This window comes from Manacus vitellinus, unplaced genomic scaffold, assembly GCF_001715985.3.
Source record: "Manacus vitellinus isolate BGI_N305 unplaced genomic scaffold, ASM171598v3 scaffold_1_pilon, whole genome shotgun sequence".
Classification (NCBI taxonomy): Eukaryota; Metazoa; Chordata; class Aves; order Passeriformes; family Pipridae; genus Manacus; species Manacus vitellinus.
The window spans coordinates 3,562,424-3,581,627 of NW_021939396.1; the positions used below are offsets into that span (position 1 = coordinate 3,562,424).

Sequence of the window (19,204 nt, forward strand, 5' to 3'; positions counted from 1 at the left end):
TTCAGGCTTTCCCTGAATTTAAAATCATTCACTATCCTTTTCATACATTCAGCATTTTGCATAAGTAGTAGTACCATGGTCAGGCTCAGTGTCCCTTCTGTCTACTTTATATAAGATAAAAAGAACAGGAAACATAATATTGAATAAAGTGTCCAACTGCCTCCTCTCAGCTTCATTATGGAAGCAGCTTGCAAACTCATCCATGGATGATAGTATTTAAATAGGTAGTTAGCCATGAGGAAGAGTTTTTGGGTTCCTGTTATATTGTTTCTTCCTAAGGATAATTGAATAAGGAATATCTCTATATTTTATTCTTCCAAGCTAAGCAGCAGTGTTTTATTCACTTAATGAAAGACGAAATCTAGTTATGTTGCTTTTCTTTTAATACCATGCCTGCTTTTAACCTTGTTTTGTTTGGAGAGTATCACATAATTAATTTCACTTCATAGATTCATCCTCTTCTAAGAGATGAGGACATGAAAAGAGCTGAGCTGCGTCACTGAGGATGGGATATGCCTGGGACCTGCCTGCTGTCCTGCCAGGAACAAGGGCAGGAGTTTACAGCACTCCCAGCAATACTCCCTCACTGAATTATCACCTATTAATTCTGTCTGCCAGTTGCCACTTCTGTCAAACTGTCAGTCATGCCGGATTTTAACTGGCACTGCTTTAGGAAAGAGGGATGTGCAAGGCACTGGCTCGGGAGTTGTGATGCCATTTGAAGCAAGTTCCTTTTCTCCATCCGAAGGCCTTTCTGCTTTTCATTTTGTTGTCAGGACAGAGTAAGATTTCCAGTAAAGCTGAAACTCATTTTGTGGGAAGTGGTGAAATGGGCTGTCTGGTGCCTTTAGTAGTTCTGCACTGCTGCTTTAATGGGACTTCAGACAACTGTCATTGAGGTGTCGGCGGCATCATCAGGAGGTTTGTCATATTTTCCCCCCGTAAGTCGTCCTGACAGATGACGTGGGATGATACTGTGCAGACGTATCATCAGCCTTGCCGAGGAGCTGACCTTTTCCTCTTCATTCACTTAATTTGTATTTGAGTAATTTGCATCCCTGCAAGGATGCTCAGTTGTCTGAGGAGCTGTCACAGCGGCGTGCGCTCGTTTCGTGACAAAACCCAGTAGTTTCAAAACACGATTGTTTCATTATTCATGAAAACTGTTGTTACTTTATCCCTCCTCCTGCACAGGCAAGGTTGACCAGAGAGAAACAAAAGCTGTTTTGCATTTGCAGGATTGGATATTTAATTATTTTTTTTTTTGCATAATGCAATGTTTTTATACAAATATCTCATGATTTATTGAAAAGTCATCTAGTAAGAAATTTGGGTAGCTCCACATGAGGCAAAGAAGTTAAAATGGAATTCTAGTTCCTTTTCCTGGAGTGAGTATATGTTTAAACTTTTGAGTTTTAAGATCTTTTCTGCTTTCTCTGATATGTAATTACTGTGAAGGGCAAGGTACAGGTGCCCTTGCACAACATGAGCCATCGTTATCTTGGCTGTTTGCAATAAAACCAATGCTTGTTTCAAACTGAATTGTCTATTTTTACCTCTTTTGATATAGATTCCATAGATTCTTGTAACTCACAACAAACAAGGACAAATTTGGGGAGAAAAGAAGTGCAGAGAACTCTTGACAAGAAACAGGTTGTAAGGTAACTGCAGAAGACAAAAGCACAGGATGACTTTTATGGCTAAAATACATTTTAGTGTCATTTTTCTGAGGCGCAGCCCAGTGACAAAGTTGGGTGATGTTCAGGAAGTTGCCTTTCCTTGCCTTCTCTTTCTTTTAGCTTTAGTCCATATGACCAATTAAAAAGTTTTAAAAAATCCATTTTTTCATTGGTGATTGTAACCCAATGTCCAGCTTATCCATTTTCTCCTTCAGTCAGCTATTTTTTGGGAATTGTTTGCCCATTTGTTAACACCTCACTGGTGAAATGTGTCTTTGGAGATGGGAGAAATCTTCACGTTAAAAGCAAAGAGAAGAAGCTGGGTTTGAGTAGGGGTACAGTTTTAAGGATGAGTGACTGATTTAGGTTGTGGTATTTATTTTTTGTTTTGATTTTTGTGCAAAGCCTTCCAGTTTACTACACATTCCATAGGCTGAGGAATACATACCAAAGCAACATCACTGATAAAAAATGCAGACACAAAACTTGATATGAATATTTTTAGCACAAGAGAAAGCAGAATACTGATGATAAAAGGGAGATGTGTTTCAGAAAAAGAGCCAGGATTTAATTTTGTTGTGCTTTTCTTTGAGTGGATCTATAGTCTTGAAACATTGTATTTTATCTCTGTTTATTGCCTTCATATATTCTACCTAGAGCTGTGTTCATAGTACTGTTTTATGTGATATTTTTCTCTCTGTACTTGTCTTTTACTCCAACTCTTTGCTTTCTAGCTGGCCAGTATGTTGTTGGGGGTGTTTTTTGTAGCTTCTCATGTGACATGAGGTGTCACAGTGCTAAATACAGTTTACACAGTATAAATAAAAGCATGGTTAGAAGATTTGAGAACTTAGTAGAGCTTCTGAGTACAAAGAGTCCTGTTTATTGAAGTTTTCCATAACTTAGAGCTGAATAAAAGTTACTTCAAACAGAGATGCACAATGAACCATTGGTAAGAGTAATCTATGCTGTATTCCTGAAGTTGACGTGGATTTACTGTGCACTATTGAGGTAAAAAGTGCTTATATTCCTATTTAATTTCCAGGAAAAAAAATTACCATATTGCCAGTAACAATCCAGGAATGCAGCCTGAATACCTGCAGTTACATATTAAATATTGTTAGGAATATTTTTCTAAAGTATTAATCACTTAGAAAAGTGCAACACAATAATTAGATGGGAACTGTTTTCCAGGTCCATTGGGATATGGATTCTAAATGTTTTTGACCGTCCAGAAACTAAGACAATTTGTTAAAATATGACTGTAGGAACTACCTGTATTTCTGTGAGAATTTAAGCAGTTTTGTGTATATAACAGAAATGAAGTACAGGGTTTGCATCTGCTCACGTACCACAGAGTGACGAAGTGATCTTGGAAACAAAGACTAAAATGATTTTGTGATGTTCCAGTTGTGCCTTCCACATGCACTGTCCGTGCCAAATCCAGGAAACCCAGCCTGCATTTGCTGAATCAAATCATACTTCAATGGCAGTAAGAATTGATGTTGTTAGTCATAGTTTCAGGCCTGATATTTTTTCAGAATCCAGTCTTCGGATTGTATTATCTGGGTGTTTTTCATTACATTCTTTATTTCTGGCTTGATTCTGGCAGTTATTGTGATCCACTTTTGCATCTCATGTTTAGCTTTTTAATATGCCCAGCACTTGATGGACTGTGCAGGCAAATGAAGAACTTCTGATGATCTCTTGCTATAATAAAAGTAGCCAAAACAGAACCCTCCCTTAAGAGAGGAATAGATTAATTCCTCTGCCTTTTGGATGTGAAGTGTGCAGAAGGGGTAACTTAGAGAGACCTTTGCCTTAGTGCTTTGTACTTTTTAGTCATAGAATCATGGAATAGTTTCGGTTGGAAGGTCCTTAAAGATCATCTACTTCCAAACATCCTGCCATGAGCAGGGACAGCTTCCCTTCTGTCACAGTTTGAAATTGGACCCCCTTGAGAGTTTGAGGGGCTCAGGGGTGATTGGGTGCCAGGGCAGTGTTCCTTGGAGAGCCAATTGCCACTCATGTTGTTTGCTTCTGCTCAAAAATCATATATCACAGCACCGGAAACGGTTGGCATTGCAGTCTTGGTTGTTTTTCTCTTGGTGTCTGCTGCGTGTAGGGGGACAAGGCCAGGGGGAGGGGAAGAGAAGGAGCCCAGCCACCCCCCAACTCAGCCTTTGGCTAGTGTTAGAGTCAGCATTTGGAGTGTGTGCTGTGAAGGAAGAGATTCACAGCACCTGAGGTAAGAGGGAGGAGGCTAGGCCTTCTTTCCCCCCGCCTTTTCTGCAGTGAAGCTGTAGAGGGGCTTTTCTTTCCCTCCACTGTGAGTGGAGGAGGGGCTCAGAGTTGGAGCTGAACCAGGAGATTGGGCTGTGGAGGTAGGCCCGGCACTCAGGAGAGGAGTCCCAGGCGAAACTGGAGAGGAGCCAAGAGAAGCTTGGGAGTTGCCTGCAGAAGGTGACCGGAGGCAGCCAAAAACTGACTTAGAGGAATGAAGATTCCAGGATGTGGATGCTTGATAAGCTACACTGCAGCAGCTTATGAACTGAGGTGGGACACCGAGAGGGAGAGACCACCAGCAGCAGGAGAGCAAGGACTCAAAGCTATCTTCTGGGACTTCATGAGGAGGAGAGACTACAACAAACAACTGCTGGACTTGGTGAGGAGGGAGTGTTCAGGAGCCCAGAACACTCCCACAGCAGACTGTGTTAGGTATCAGCCTTAAAGGCTGCTCCTGGACTAAAGTTAAAGGAGGGGCTTGAAAGGACTGACTGATAGTAATGTAATATATATATATATAGTTGCCTTTAGTTTGTATAGTATTTATTTGTGTAAAAAAATGTATATACTTCCCCCTTCCCCTGCAGAAGCCTCTGGCCTGAAAGTTTCTCTCCGGTGTTAGGATAAATTGTTGAGAAGGGGTGGGGGAAGCGTGGAAGTTGGATTTTAGATTTCTAATGTGGCTCAAACTGCTACACCTTCCAAGAAGGTAGTCTTGGAATGTTAGAAGCTTATCCTCAGGTGTCATTTTTTGCTCAGTCTTGATAGGCCTATTTGAATTCATCTTCCCTCAGTAGACTTCACAGACTCTAGATTATTCCTTGAGCTTGTAATTGCCATCTATCTTTACCAGTTTCTTTTAGGGTCAAGATTCTCTTAAATTAATGGTAATTATAGAAAATCTCTTCTGGTCTGGGGAGACTTCAAAGCTCTTTCTTCTTGACCTTTGTTACTGGTGTTTCCCTTTTGGCAACAGTTATAGAATATGTTTCCCTCTTTAGAAGTAGAAATAGATAAAAGAATAATAGTAATGCTGTGTTTTTGTGAAATGCCCTTCCCAGACCCCCTCTTAGTTTGTAGTTGCCTTTCCTCATGAATGGTTTTCAGAGGTGTTGTTCTCTCTTCTCTTTTCCTTAAGTGCAAAGTCATCTCAAGAGCAATATATTTTAATTCTTCCCTAATTATTTTTCTATTTCAGACGATTCAGGAAATTAAAGCTGTTTTGGCAGCACAGTATATTAGATCTGCTATAACCACATTTCATGTGATGTGAGCTGGTCTAAATTCCCTTTTATATTAGATTAGTGATTCTAATTTAACATATAAGTATTTAGTATGCATTATAGAGTACTATATTTAATTTAATTAGCTTTTGTGCCTTACTGTACATTTAATAAAGCAATTATTTAACCATTTGCTACCAATGAATTGTACTGTGATATTAAAATTAATACTGTCTGTAATTCATGAAGATACTCTAAGCAAGATGGAAGTATCCTTTTAAAAAGAAATCAAGGGCCGCATTCAGACCCTAGTACTGTGCTTATTTTGTCTTTCCTTCCTGAGTTTTGTAAGGAAAATTCAGGAAGTTACTTGTAAAATCAATGAATTTCTAAGTGTGGTACAGTTCACTTCAGGAGACGCTTTCGTATATAATATTTTGGTTCCCTTTTTTATGGGTTGGTATTAATAAATGACTATAAATAGTATATTCATCAGCATTTGGTGCAGTCTTGTTACTTTTCCAGCAAGTCTTGAGCACACCAGGAGCTTTTACACACCAAGAGTGGAGGTGGGTGGTGAACCTCTGCAGAACCACAATAAGGTCAGATGGTTGCAACTGCCAAATGCATGTCTTGTGCATCCCTCACAAGGGCATTCAGATTTTGATTGATGATTTGTAAAACATCTGGCCATCATCAATAGGCTTAGACTTCTGTTTTCAGTAGCATATATCATATGCCTTATATGTCATTAATATACAGAGTAGGTGCCACTGAAACAAATACACAGTGCTCTGCAGTTCCTGCAGAAATAATGCCTGTAAAAATTGTTACAGTGAAAATTATGTTGTTTTTTGTCCTTCTTTTCCTTTGCTACAGTATGGCTATCCAAGTTGACAAGTTCAGTTTTGAGAGCTTCCCAGAATCCCCTACTGATGGGACACAGTTGGCGAATGCGAAGCAGCTGGAAGAAGAAAGGCAACAAGCAAAAGGTCTGGAGATTAACAGCAAGCTGGATATTTGCTGGAAAATTATATCCTTTCATAAATACTTGCTTTAAAAATATATAAATAGATGCCCTATGACACATTTTATTTTATAATTCAACTCACTTCATAGCAGTGTTGCTGAAAAGAAAAGTAATTAGAACTATGAAGCTTATCATAATTATAGACTGCTTAAGGTTAATTGTGCTGTATATTATTTAGGTGATACTTGGGTCATCCTGTAATGGCTTTTTCTGAGTCATTGAGCCTGTCATAAATACTGTGTGTTTTTCCCAACTTTTAGGGAACCGAGGAAGTATAGTTAGGATTGAGGAGAAATAGATTTATAGGGTCAAATTTTTCTATTCTCCCACACACCAAGTAACTGAATCATGAAGAAACATATGAAGCTGGATTTAGAGAGTTTGCATATATTTAATTGAATTTGAGTAAATCAGAACATATTAGAATAATTTATTTCCAAGTCCTCTTTACAGATTTAGTAATATATCTAATCTTGTGTAGCCTTTTAAGGCTTAGGCAGGACCTGTGAGATGAGTTAGTCATTCTAAATGCACTAAAATATTGCCTTATGATTATTAATAAGAAATTGCATTTGGTTTAGAGTTAAAATAAACCAAGGGTGTTGCCATAAATTTCATGATTTCTATAAAAATTCTTGTGCTTGGCTTGTCAAAAATACACTTTCTCATGATTTTCTTCAGGGAAACATTCTGTACAGCCAACAGCCCCCCATGCCATGTGATGATACTCAGCACCTTCCAGGGGATTTATATTTTTCACTCAGATCATACTCAAATTCACATGATAGTGGGTGGCAGGAGATGAGAGAAGAGTGGCAATCAAATCATGCTTTATTTGTTTATAATTTTAATTATACTTTTATCTAGTGATCTGAAATGATGTTTCATTACTAACTATTATGAGGAAAAACATCTTTACTGTGTGTGTGACTGAGCACTGAAACAGGTTTCCCAGAGACTCCCTGGGGAGTCTCCTTCCCAGGAGATGTTCAAGGGCTGTCTGGGCACAATCCTGACTAACGTGCTCTGGGGACCCTCCCTGAGCAGGAGAGTTGGACCAGATGACATCCAGTGGTCCCTTCCAACCTTAACTATCCTGTGATTATTAAGTTACCTGCCCAGGGTTTGTTAAAGGCAAGGTCTGAGGCATAAGTAACAGTCCTAGTACCTGGTTCATTCCAGATTCCCTAAGCAAGATTTCAGAGAGAGTTCCATTTATGCAAAAATGTCAATATTTAACCAGAACTGTGTTATGGAAAGACATAAATATTCCATGGTAGCATAGATGAATTCTTATGCTGGAATTGAGTGCATAGTTGTAATCATTTTGTCAAGGTGTAAAAATACATCCTCACTCATTTCTATTGCTGGGCAACACTGTTTACATCCATCCTGTGTTATGTATTTAAGCCCAGTTTTGATCCCCAAACTGCTGTGGCTGACATGTAAGTCAGTACCTCAGTAAACCAACAGAACAATGCATGGATTTTGTGTGCTAAATGAGTGCAAGCATTAGTTTCTGTGTTTTTAATACTTATGATGATCGTTCCCTCTGTTCCAGAAACTAAAACTATTCTAATTAATGAAAGGCAAGAAATTTTAGATGTACTTAAAATCCTCAAAGAAATATGTACGTTCTGTTCCACGTTGCCTGTCCTGGCTAGGGTCAGTCTTTCTCATAGAATCATAGAATTGTTAATGTTGGAAAAGACCTCCATGATCATCAAGTCCAAACTTTGACCTAATACTGCCATGTCAACTAAACCACAGCGCTGAGTGCCACGTTGAGTCATTTCTAGAACACCTCCAGGGCTGGTGACTCTACTACCTCACTGGGCTGCCCCTTCCAATGCTTGACCACCTTTCAATGAAGAAATTCCTCCTGATGTTCAGCTTGAACCTCCCCTGGCTTCATCCTTTTTATTTCTTACAGCAACATTGAGATGTGCACCAAAAAAATTCTTCTCTCACTTCTGCTAAGTTTAAGAAACTTGTTTTCTGAGACATTTTTCTTCCACCAGAGTAATTTGGCACTGGCCAGAGGAGTTTATTTCAGACATACTGATGCACAGACAGGCAGAGAAATGGATGAATAGTTTAGCTGCATAAGCCTTTTCCTTCAGTAGTCAGCCTAAGTGCAGCTAAGAGAGGAAAAGTATTTGGAAAAATACAAAGGGATAGAGTTGCTTATATTTCCTACTGGAAAAGGTATTTTTGCAAAAGTCCTTTGAATAGTAAGACCAAGTGATTTCTTTTTTATTCCATCATCTTTGAACTATTTTGAACCCAGGTAACTTTTCTCTGCTAACCATGTGCGTGACCAAATGGATGTATGTTTGAGAGAACACAGTTCAGATGTTTTGTTGTAAGTAATCTTAAGTTGTTTACAAGAGAAAGGCTGTATTTTTTAGCTTGCAGTTCCTTAAATTCTTGCTTTATTAGTTGATACCACATGAAACCATCAAATAAACAACGGGTTCAAATTTGAAGTGTGTGGATTACGTAGACTGCAGTGAGAAGCTCACTTATAAGGAATTCCTGTGTGGACCAAAAATAACTCACAAAGGAAGAGGATTTCAGCACCAGAAGAATTTTCCAGCATGGAAAGTCTATTTTCCATGGCTTTATCCATTGAAATATTAAGGGTTTCAATTGATGAGATTTTCAATACTTCATTTATGAAAGTATTGCAGAACTTGATCGATTTTCGTGTACTTTTGGAGGGCTAAAGGCAGAAGGTAAAGACAACACAGCATATCATTCAATTCAACCTTTGTACGTTTTTTACAGAATGAAAATTATTAGGAAGATAGCCTTTCTTATGAGAACCCTTACTGCCGTGTTCTTTCAATGTAGAAAAAATCTGAAATAATGTAATTTAGAGTATCTTTGAGCATACAGTTGTATTGAGATCACTTAAATTAAGAGTACGCTGTCTTGTTTTTTAGCATTGTGGGGTGGCATCTGGTTTAACAACTGGGGTTTGCTTTAGCACAGAATTGGAATAGGCAGAGCACATGTACTATTAAGGTGACTAATTATGCTTTTCTTATTTTCTGAATATTTTTCAGCAAAATTTTTATTTTCTTCAGGGACCTTCTGTGCATTCCAACTCATGGATCAAGGCATCTGTACTTAGTGGCCTTTGAAGTTTCTAGAATGCTGTTTCCCTTGTTGAGTTCTCCAAGATTTCCATCTTTTTATCGTTACTTTATACCTGAATTCTTCAAAGTCTTGCATTAAGAAATATCCTGTTCCCCGTGTGGAAGATGATGGGCAGAGTAAACTTCTCTTTGTGGACTTTACACGCTCTGTGTTTAGACCCACCATAGATTATTACTCTTCAGAGTATTTAATTGATTTGTGCAGTTTACATTTTGACTTAAGAAATGGAAACATGTTCATAATTATTTCAGAGAATTAGGTCACATGCAGGTGATCCTCATTTTTAGAGGAGTAAACAAAGATTTATCAATGTTCAGATGGTGGAACAGATTCTTCATAGGAAGAACAGAAAGGTTCTGCTAGGAATAGCATCAAGAAGTTATTTATGCTTGTTTTATGTCTGTTTTAGTTTGTCATAACTCTTGCTGCTGCTTAGTGAACTGCAAGGAACTTGGTATCTTGCAGGATGGACCTCAAAGTCTGTAGAGCAGGGCAAGAAGGGGAAACATGGGAAGGTGATACGTTTAGATTACTTAAAATCACTGAATCCACCCCGAGGTGTGAACGAAGGCTCATGTCTGATGCTTACAGCTGAGCTTGCAAAAGCATGAGGAGGAGAAATCGGAGTGCACAGGGAATCGTTAGAGCAGGAGGGATGGGCCACTTGAAAGCTTTTGCTTCAAGGGCAGTCATCCAGCAGAGTGAGGTGGTTGGTGTGCATTTGTTACTGACCACCCAAACAAGAAGCAGTGCTGGATGAACTGGAAGAAGTCTTCCAATTGCAGGTTAGATTATTTCTGGAGTACTTTATGGACATTTTTAGTGTACAGGTGCTGGATGGCTTGACTTGGTATGTGCTGTGTGGGATCTGCTGCTTGAAAATAAGGAAGATCCAATTGGAAAGGTGAAGTTTGATGGCAGCCTTGGCTGCAGTTGTCCTGAGATGATGGAGTTCGATATCCCGAGGGAAGTGAGGAGGGCAAGTAGCAGGATAATGATCCTGGACTTTAGTAGAGGAGACCTTGGCCAACTGGAGGGCAGAATTGCACAGGAGGCTGCCCTTGGTCCCAGGAGAATTGATGGGCCTCAAGGAGCAACCTCAAAGCCTGAGAGTTACAGCAGTCAACAAAATTCATCTGAGTCTTCAAGCAAGGCCTATCCTGAGGTGACTGTAGCAAACTGCAGCCAGGTAAATTCCAGTTAGATACTAGGAAAATTCCTTTCCACAATGGGCGTGCTCAAATTCTGGAACACGTTGTCCAAAAGTGCGGTAAAATTGGTGTCTTGGAAGATGTTAAAAAACTCTGAACAAGGCCTTGAACAACCTGATGCAATTTCAGTATTTTCCATGCTTTGAGCACAGGGTTGGACGGTGACTCTGGAACTACCTTTCAATATAAATTATTCTGTGATTTGTGCAACCAGGCAGAGGGCTGGGTCAGTGAATGACTGTTGAAAACTAAACTCCTTTTCCTTCCCCTATCTCCTACTCTCCACAGGTTCTGTTGCAGCCAAGAAATTTTCTAATGTACTGTGAGGGAATTGCTATTTCAGTGAAATGAGACTATAACATTTTGGGATCATTTTATTGAAAATATTCTAAACCTGGCCCTAACAGCTTTTAAAAAAATGAGACTTCCAGTGCCACCCTGAATATCATGCTCCATTTTTAACTTTTCTAATCCGTAGACTTTTTTTTTTTTCTTACTTCAGCCTTAATATCTGTGATGTATAGGAAGCCTGTCCTATTTGCAATGTTTCCTTATATTTTTAAAATTGTATTGTGTGCCCCCTCCTCAGTTTTTTCTTTTCTGTATTTAAACCTAATTGCCTAAAATTTCTTTCAAAACACATTTTCTTGCAGTCGTATTGCTGATGTCGTTCTGCAGTACAGCTCTATTTTTCTCAATATGTGAGGTCCAAATGTGGAAGCAATACTGCAGGTGAGGTTTCTCACAGAATAAAAACTTTCCAGGTTTCAGATATGTTTTGCTCTGAGAACTGTTCTTTAATACTTTTGCAACTGTCTCATGTCTGATTGATTTTTTTTTTTTATTGCACGTAGTTCAACATAACTGACTGAATTCCCAAATATCAGTTTATAGATTGTTGATTCTTTCTGGGGTGATACTTGGGACTTTTCTTCATTGAATTTCATCTAAATAATCTTCATAAGTTCCACTCATTTGTTAGCTTTTGGAACGCTGACATCTTTTCCAAATACATAAAAATTATGAATGTTTTTGTATTTCATCATCTAAGTAGCCAGTCAGGGTTTTGAAATTAGTATCTCTCAGACAGAACCTTGAGCCATCTCATTTGCTTGGCAGCAAATCACTAATTTGCTGTTATTGAAATTCATTTTTCTGTGTCTGTTCCGCTTTTGATGACTTCATCTTGATCATAATTATGAATCTTCGGTTATGAGAATATTATGTGTTGTGGAGCTTTTGTACATCAGTGAAGGTTTCCTTACATTTCCATACAGCTTCTTAGCAACACCAGTTGTTTGCAGAAAAGTAACTATCATTTAAGACCCTAAATAACTGTATATAATTAGTTTTAATAATAAAGTACCACAATGATAATCAAACGGAAAGCTTAAAATATGATTAGGGCTACTGCTGTAAGTAAATTGTGATCGTTAATAATGTAAATTTATTTTCATTAGTGTAATTCCTTTTTATGAACATTTGCTAATTTTTTTATCATTATGTGCATTCTTCCACCTGGATTTATTTGCAAAGGACATATATATTGAAAATAAAATTTTTTAAGATGCAAAATATGGAACGCTGTAGGGAGAAAAAACATGAGTCACTTCCAGATATAAACCATTTTTTAAAATGTGTTGTCTTTTTAAGCAGGAGGTTTTAGATAACATGCTGTGTTCTAATTGTGGATACCCAGCTACACATTAGACAATCCAGAGAGTATAAAAGACCAAAGTTTTTCATGGGGAAATAACTAGTTCATTTGACTGTTGTTTAGGTTTTTGGTATGAAGGAGTTTATATCATATTCAGTCTGTTGCTACAGAACCATGAAGCAAGGGTGTCGACTGTGAAAAATTAGGTTTTCAGTTTTATTTCTTTTTAAAACAGCATCTGGTGATTGTGTGTTCTCTGGCTCTGAGGCCTATTTGACTGTTAAATACGAACAATTGCACTGAAAACTGGAAGTCAATTGTTTCAGTCCTGGCTGATGCATGTGTTGTTAATAACAAAGATTTGACAGTAGGAAATGAGGCCAGGGTCAACAATCTGACTCCTACAGAAGAACAGGTTTGTGATCACAGTGAGATTTCAGCAAAATGTGTGGAGGTTTAGTTGAGAGATCCTACAAGGTCAAACTTAGGCTTGGCAGCCTGTGCTTCTGTTTATCTGTACAGTCTTTTTCATTGAATTTTAAATCCTGGATCTTACACTTGTGTCTTTTATCAGCTTTGACTTTGAGCTAAGAATGAAAGGGTATATTGGCAACCCCTGTTCCAACTGCTTTGCTTTCATTGACTTCTACAGAGTTATCTTAGAAAATACACAAACTCTTGAGTTAAGCTTTTGTTCCTTTGACATTTTCTTACTGCATATTTTGGTTGCTTTTCATCTCCAAGGTAATGAGTTTGTTGCAATGTTCAGTTTTGTGTTTCTCATATAATGAGCAATTTTATGTAATTGTCTGATAATATAGTCAGGAGACGAAGATCAGTGGTACAGAATTCCAGATCCCCCTGTAGGTCCATGTGAACACATAATTTGTTTTAACAAGTCAACTTCTTTGATTGCATCTCAACCTTGCCTTTCTCTCCTTTGCCACCAAATTCCCTTATGCTGTTTCATTCAATGATCTCATTAGACAAATGCAGTTTATTTCCTGAATATGTGTGTGGTCTAACCAGCCTTACAGAATCACAGAGCCACAGAATGCTCAGGTTGGAAGGGACCACAGTGGGTCATCTGGTCCAACCTCTCTGCTCAGGCAGAGTCATCCCAGAGCACATGGCACAGGATTGTGTCTGGACAGTTCTGGAATATCTCCAATGAGGGAGGCTCCACACTCTCTCTGGGCAATGTGTTCCAGTGCTGGGTCACTGCACAGGAAGGAAGTTCTTCTCATGTTCAGGAGCTTCCTGATTATTAGTTTCTGCCCATGGCTTCTTTTCCCATTGCTGGACACCTTTGAGCAGAGCCTGGTCCATCCTCTGCCTCCTCCTGCAGAGGATGTGGCCTCACCTCCTCTGGTTTTACCTTCCAGAGTGAATGTTGTACATGTGAATACCTGGATCTGCTTTGGCTGCACTTACCAATGATAAAGTATGGAGAATCACCTATTTTATAGTAATTCTATAGTGGTATCTGAGACATAAAGCTTTCCACAGAGCTTTAAGGAGTAAAAACCAGTAATATTCCAGGCCCCACTGTGAGTCAGTTGTAAGTAAATTACAGTGAAGTTAGTTTAATGTTACAGTTAATGGCAGCCACTGTTTTTAAAGCGTCTTTTAAATACTGCCTTTTTATTAGTGTTTTCTCTAACTTATGTTCCTTACATTAAAGATGTGATAACAGAATTATTTATCTGCTGTTTCTGTGAAGTAATCCAAATTATGTATTCTCTGTCCTCTAGTTTGTTTTATGGAAATTACTCAGTTGTGTTCGTGTTCTGAGTCTTATTTTTCAGCAGCAATGTTCTTCTAAGGTGATATTCTGCTGCCTTCGTTTTTCCATATAGATGCTTTTCTTTAATGGTGTTTACAGCTTTTTAGACTCTTAGGGGTTTGTGAATTCTTTATTTGTGGTCTTTTTAGGGAAAAGAAGAAGTGCTATTTATGACACTTTTCAGGGCATAATGAGAATATTTTGAAAAATAATGGCAAGAATCTTGTACAGTGTATTGATTTTCCTCTTCTGTCATCTCCTTGAGCTCTTGAGTCTCAATCACTAATGGATAGATCTATTTTTGTTCTGAGGTTTCAAGACTTTTCTTTTAAATCTTATGTAGAGCCTGTGAAATAATGTCCTGTGATAGAAATTAGTTGTCTGCAGTACTTGTTAATTTTCTTTTAAATGACATAGATGAGTACATACTCTAGCAGTCAGATGATGTTCCTTTCTTTCCAGGGTTTTGCAGAAAAATGGCTGGTCACATTTAGAAGCTGTTTATAACAGCTCAGATATTCTTTCATGTTTTGCTGTATTTTTGGTGATCGTGGTTACAGGCTTTTGGAGTCGTTGATGTAAATCTTGATGAATCTCGCTGGGAGCTTGTCCTTTAATTTTGGGGGGACTCCACCTATGGGTGTTTCATTTGAAGATTGTGAAGTTGGAAAAGGAGTGTTTTCAAGGCTCCAAGGGGAACCTGCCTCTCCCTTGAATATCTTTCTGTATGATGCTCCCATTTTGTGCAATCATGAGCTGAACTGTGAAGATGATGCAGGTTTTGCCAATGTAAGTACAGTTCTGGTGTAAGAACACAGACTAGAAGCTCATGTGCATCCATGAAGGAGCCATCCTTGCTCCACCTCCACTTCTTCTTCTCACCCTCACCAGGAGAGGGGCTTCTCATGGTACAAAATCACACCAAAGCCAGGGAGTGCAGCCTTGGCTGAATACGAGATGGTGCTGACACCTGCATCAAAGTGCTTCAAAGCCCTTTGAGTTCAGTGCCTTCCTGAATCCAGGGAATTAGAACCAAGAAATCCAGTACTCTTCCTGTTACAAATGCATATTGCTGTGATTGACACATCACATGAAACTACTATTAATTGGTTTAAATTGATAATCCTGTCTCTGTGTTACATTGGATATTACCTGTGCTTTTATTTTCGTGTTTGTTGTGTAACCTGTTTTGAAGCCCTTTTGAAGGAGATTCTTCTTTTCCCAACATTTTATTTCAGTGCTCCACTGTCCTTAGAGGAACAACAATTTTCTGATTTTTTCTCATTTCAGTCTGAGCTTGTTTCTGAGCTCATGCAGGGTAGAAAGGAAAGCTTTCAGGTTATGTGCCTGTGTGGTCCTGGTATGTTTGCCCTCAGTAATGACACTGTCACTGCATTGTCCAACATCCCTGTACCACCACAGAACTGGCACCAAGCCAGCATTAAATGCTGTCCTAGCAGACATTTGTTCTGTTTTATGTTGCCCTATTCAATTTTAACCTTTTTGTTTTCAGATTGTTCCTAATTTATCATCTTGAATTCTCATCCTGCGCCGCAAACTTACAGGTTTTGCATTTTTACGGCTTCCAGGCTCTTTTACCCTTGTGTTTTATTATGGTTCAGGTGTATTTTACCTTTGGTTTAACACTCCTCCATGGAATTAAATACCTATATTCTGAAGTTATCAACTGCTGTAATTTTTATTGTTGGTCAGTTCATGGGTTAGTTAACCATATGCAACATTAACCTTTAAAGAATCTCTTGCTTGCAGTTTTGGTTTCCAATAGTAAAAGTTGTACATATTACATGCCCTTTTTCTTTCTGAAACAAAATTTTCCTTAATTCCAATTTACCCTTCCTTGAAGCGTGAAGGGGAAGCAAGTGTGGAAGGAGTTCTTAATCAGTTGGTCCTGGAGCATCTACAGTTGGCTCCTCTCCAGTGGGGTGAGTAGTGTCAAAATCAATTGATGATCCTTTTAGAGGATGTACTGGCTTGTAATTTTTAGCAGCACGAGAATGATAATGTTTTCATTTACTGACAATCTATGATACAGGAGAATTTGATAGGAATTTTACTTTCCTTTAGATATTTTACTTAGCTGAAGATAAATGTAGAATTGGTATCTATTTTATTTTAAGTGCCACTGTTCAGTGATAGTAAATATGAAACCTGACCGTGCACTTTTTCCTGTAATTTGCAGTCCTACTTGTCATGTACGAGAGGTGGCTGATACGTAAATTTTGCATTTGCCTGGCAGTGTGCTTAAAACCTGTGTGGTTTTAAAACAATTTCTCTACATTTTTTTTAGTGAAATGGTAATGTACTTTGTGTTATGTGTTTTATTATGATCTAGACATTTGCATTACTAACTTTTTAGGTACAGAAAAAGTTGTTACTCTGGGTAGTGTGGAAGAACTATTTATCTTAATTTTGTATTTAGAATGATGTTCCGACAATGAAAAATTGAATTAATTTAACTTGGAAGAATCATAATGATGTGACTACTCTCTGAGGTTCTCAGCAAGGCTTGTTAAGAGGCTTTGGAACATGGAATGTTTCATCCCCAACAATTCTATGTCAGTTACAAGTTTCAGAGAAAGTCCTCAGGTCATCAGAAATTGTTTCCAAAGCTTTTGCTTTTAAAGCAAATTTAACTCTATGCTCCATATTTTAATACTTTGATGACCTAGAAAGGATCAATTTTAAGGAACAGTGATCCATCACTTTTGTATGTGTTACTACTAAAACGACCCCAAACTCCAGTATTTGTGTGCCCCTTGAAGTGCCTGGGTTTTTTTCAACCATGGGGACCATCCTCAACTCATATGGTAAAACCTGTGAGTGCTTTATTTATAGAGGAGAAGATTAAAAATTGTCTAAAGTTGTTTGCTGTAAGTATGTTGATCTTTAACCATAATCAGCTGTCTCTGAAATCACACTTACCTGGCCTCAGTTCTTCAGAGGATTAAAGGATTTGGTAGCATTCGCTCATACTACCTACTGGATTTGGCCATGACTGCCCTGGTCCTCAGCAGTAAAGCAGTGGTTTGTGGCAGGTGTGTGTTGAGAGCTCAGAGAGGTCAGTTCTTAGGTCTGCAGAGTGGCATCAACCATGGACATGTTTGTACCCTGGGCTCTGCGTCTGAAAACTTTCCTTTGGCAATTCCGAATGGGACATCGCCTTAGGGATGAAAAACGTGTTTTTCTTCTTTCCCTATATACTTGGTTTTCTTCTTCTTGTTTTATGCCAAATTCCACTATTTTCTTAGTAAAAGAGGCTTTTTGCATCATAGGATTGTACCTGACACTCCTGCCTGAATGGTGACATTCTTTGATGAACTAGCCAACAAACATGAACATAGCACTGCTTTCCAATAAAACCTGATTGCCTGTGGAGCTCATTATTTCTTAGGCTGTTGATTAATTCTGTTAAAGAGTCCCAAGTACTTCAGTTTTCATCCGAAACTCTGCCTCATAACTGCAAAATCTATTGAAGCACAGTCTCTTGACTGATGGTGTCATATGTGTTGATTTTCTACATTAAATGAAGCAGGGAAAGGGACGTCCTGTGGGTTATCAAATACTTGGTTTGCCACAACTTATATATCGTGTTTCCTTATGGACAGTTCAGTGTTGCAGAAGTTTACTTAACTTTTTAGTCTAATCTTTCTTGATCTTAAGTTGCTATTGAACATTATTTTGTATAACATACAAAGTATGTAGAAGCTGTAGATCACTGCGGTGATTATTGAAAAGGACATTTCGATTAAGTGCCTGATTTTACATGAAAACAAAAGCAAAAATTGAAAATTAAAGGCGATGGAGAAATTTTAGCTTCTTTAAATTAAGCATAATTTTGAATATTCAGCAGTTCAACCTTTGCTAGTGTTGTAGCCCTACCTGTAGTCCTCCTGGGGAAAGCTACTACTGCACCTCCAGACTCTATGCCATGGCAATGTGGCAATGTATGATTTTGGTTTTATTAATGTGTGGGATGGAGAAGGAATGAAAAGATTGTTATTATTAGTTTAGTAGGTGGGAGTTATAAGGAGTTGTTGGAATGTCTGGACAGCCAAGGGTATGTGTGTACACACGTATTTAGACAATGTGACATAACTGTGTTTTGGAGTTTAAATTCTCTTTTGTTGCCGGAATATGTTTCCTTTTCAACTCTTACAGGCATAGAAAAATATTATGAGTTTCAGATGATCTACAATGTAATGTGACTGTTGTTTTCCCTTTGTTTTTTTCCCTTGATATTTTGAAGTGATTGACCTTTAACTGCCTTGTAAGAATCAACTCTTTTCAGGGTAGTGATCTGAGTACCACTAATGAGATCAGTGTATGCCAGTGATCTTATTCTTTGACTGTTAATATTTCTACTTCGAGAGAACTATTATATAAAAATATTATATAAACATATATATAATTATATATAAATATATAAAATAATATATAAAAGTATAAAATTAGTAAGGGAACAGTCTACAGATTTTCTTTTGTCATCCTGCCTTGTCCAATATTTTGGGCAGCTGTCACTGATAAGGTATTTTGAAAATACTGTAATACTGTAGTATCAACCAGATTTTTTTTTTTTAGTCATCACACTGTTTGTAGACACAACCTGGCTTTGCTTTGAGTTTTATTTTTATGTTAACAATAACTTGTATTTTAATGTGAACTCTTTACTACTAGCCATCCTTGTGGTATAGTCTTTGCATATATTGGCTAAAAATTTGGCTTAGTTTTATGCAATAAAAATTTTTCCATGATTATTCAAGGATTTTACCATATTGATGGCTACACTGAAGGGTTTACTTTGTTATAAGTGCTCACAGTGAAGCATGAATGAATATTTAACATGGTTTTGATTAAAAAAATGACTGGCTCTTATTCAAATTTGTAGAAACTGGACTTCAAAATTCCTTTTAAATTTGGCATATTTAATTCATATAATAGTTAATATTACATCTCTAAAACTACAAAAGCATATTGAAAGAATTTTTCATGTAAATTTGACAATCCTGTCCTTTTTTCATTAAATGCAAGGCAAAGAGTAGAAATAAAAGTTGGTGACATTGAAATTTTGCTCTGAGGGTAAGAAGTTACCTCTGAAAGTTGTCAGATAGAGGGGAAAAAAGTGACTTGTAGTGAACAATTTTGTTGT

General features: G+C 37.9%; 1 protein-coding gene across 3 annotated transcripts in view; it reads left to right on the forward strand.

The window, feature by feature from the left end:
- Nucleotides 1–19,204, forward strand: part of TRAPPC9 (trafficking protein particle complex 9) — a 456,935-nt gene that overhangs the window by 198,256 nt on the left and 239,475 nt on the right. For all 3 annotated transcript variants that reach the window (XM_029959343.1, XM_029959341.1, XM_029959342.1), the window contains 2 exons: nucleotides 6,068–6,221; nucleotides 15,890–15,980. In XM_029959343.1, the coding sequence (XP_029815203.1) occupies nucleotides 6,068–6,221; nucleotides 15,890–15,980 (245 nt within the window). The remainder of the gene's footprint in view (nucleotides 1–6,067; nucleotides 6,222–15,889; nucleotides 15,981–19,204) is intronic.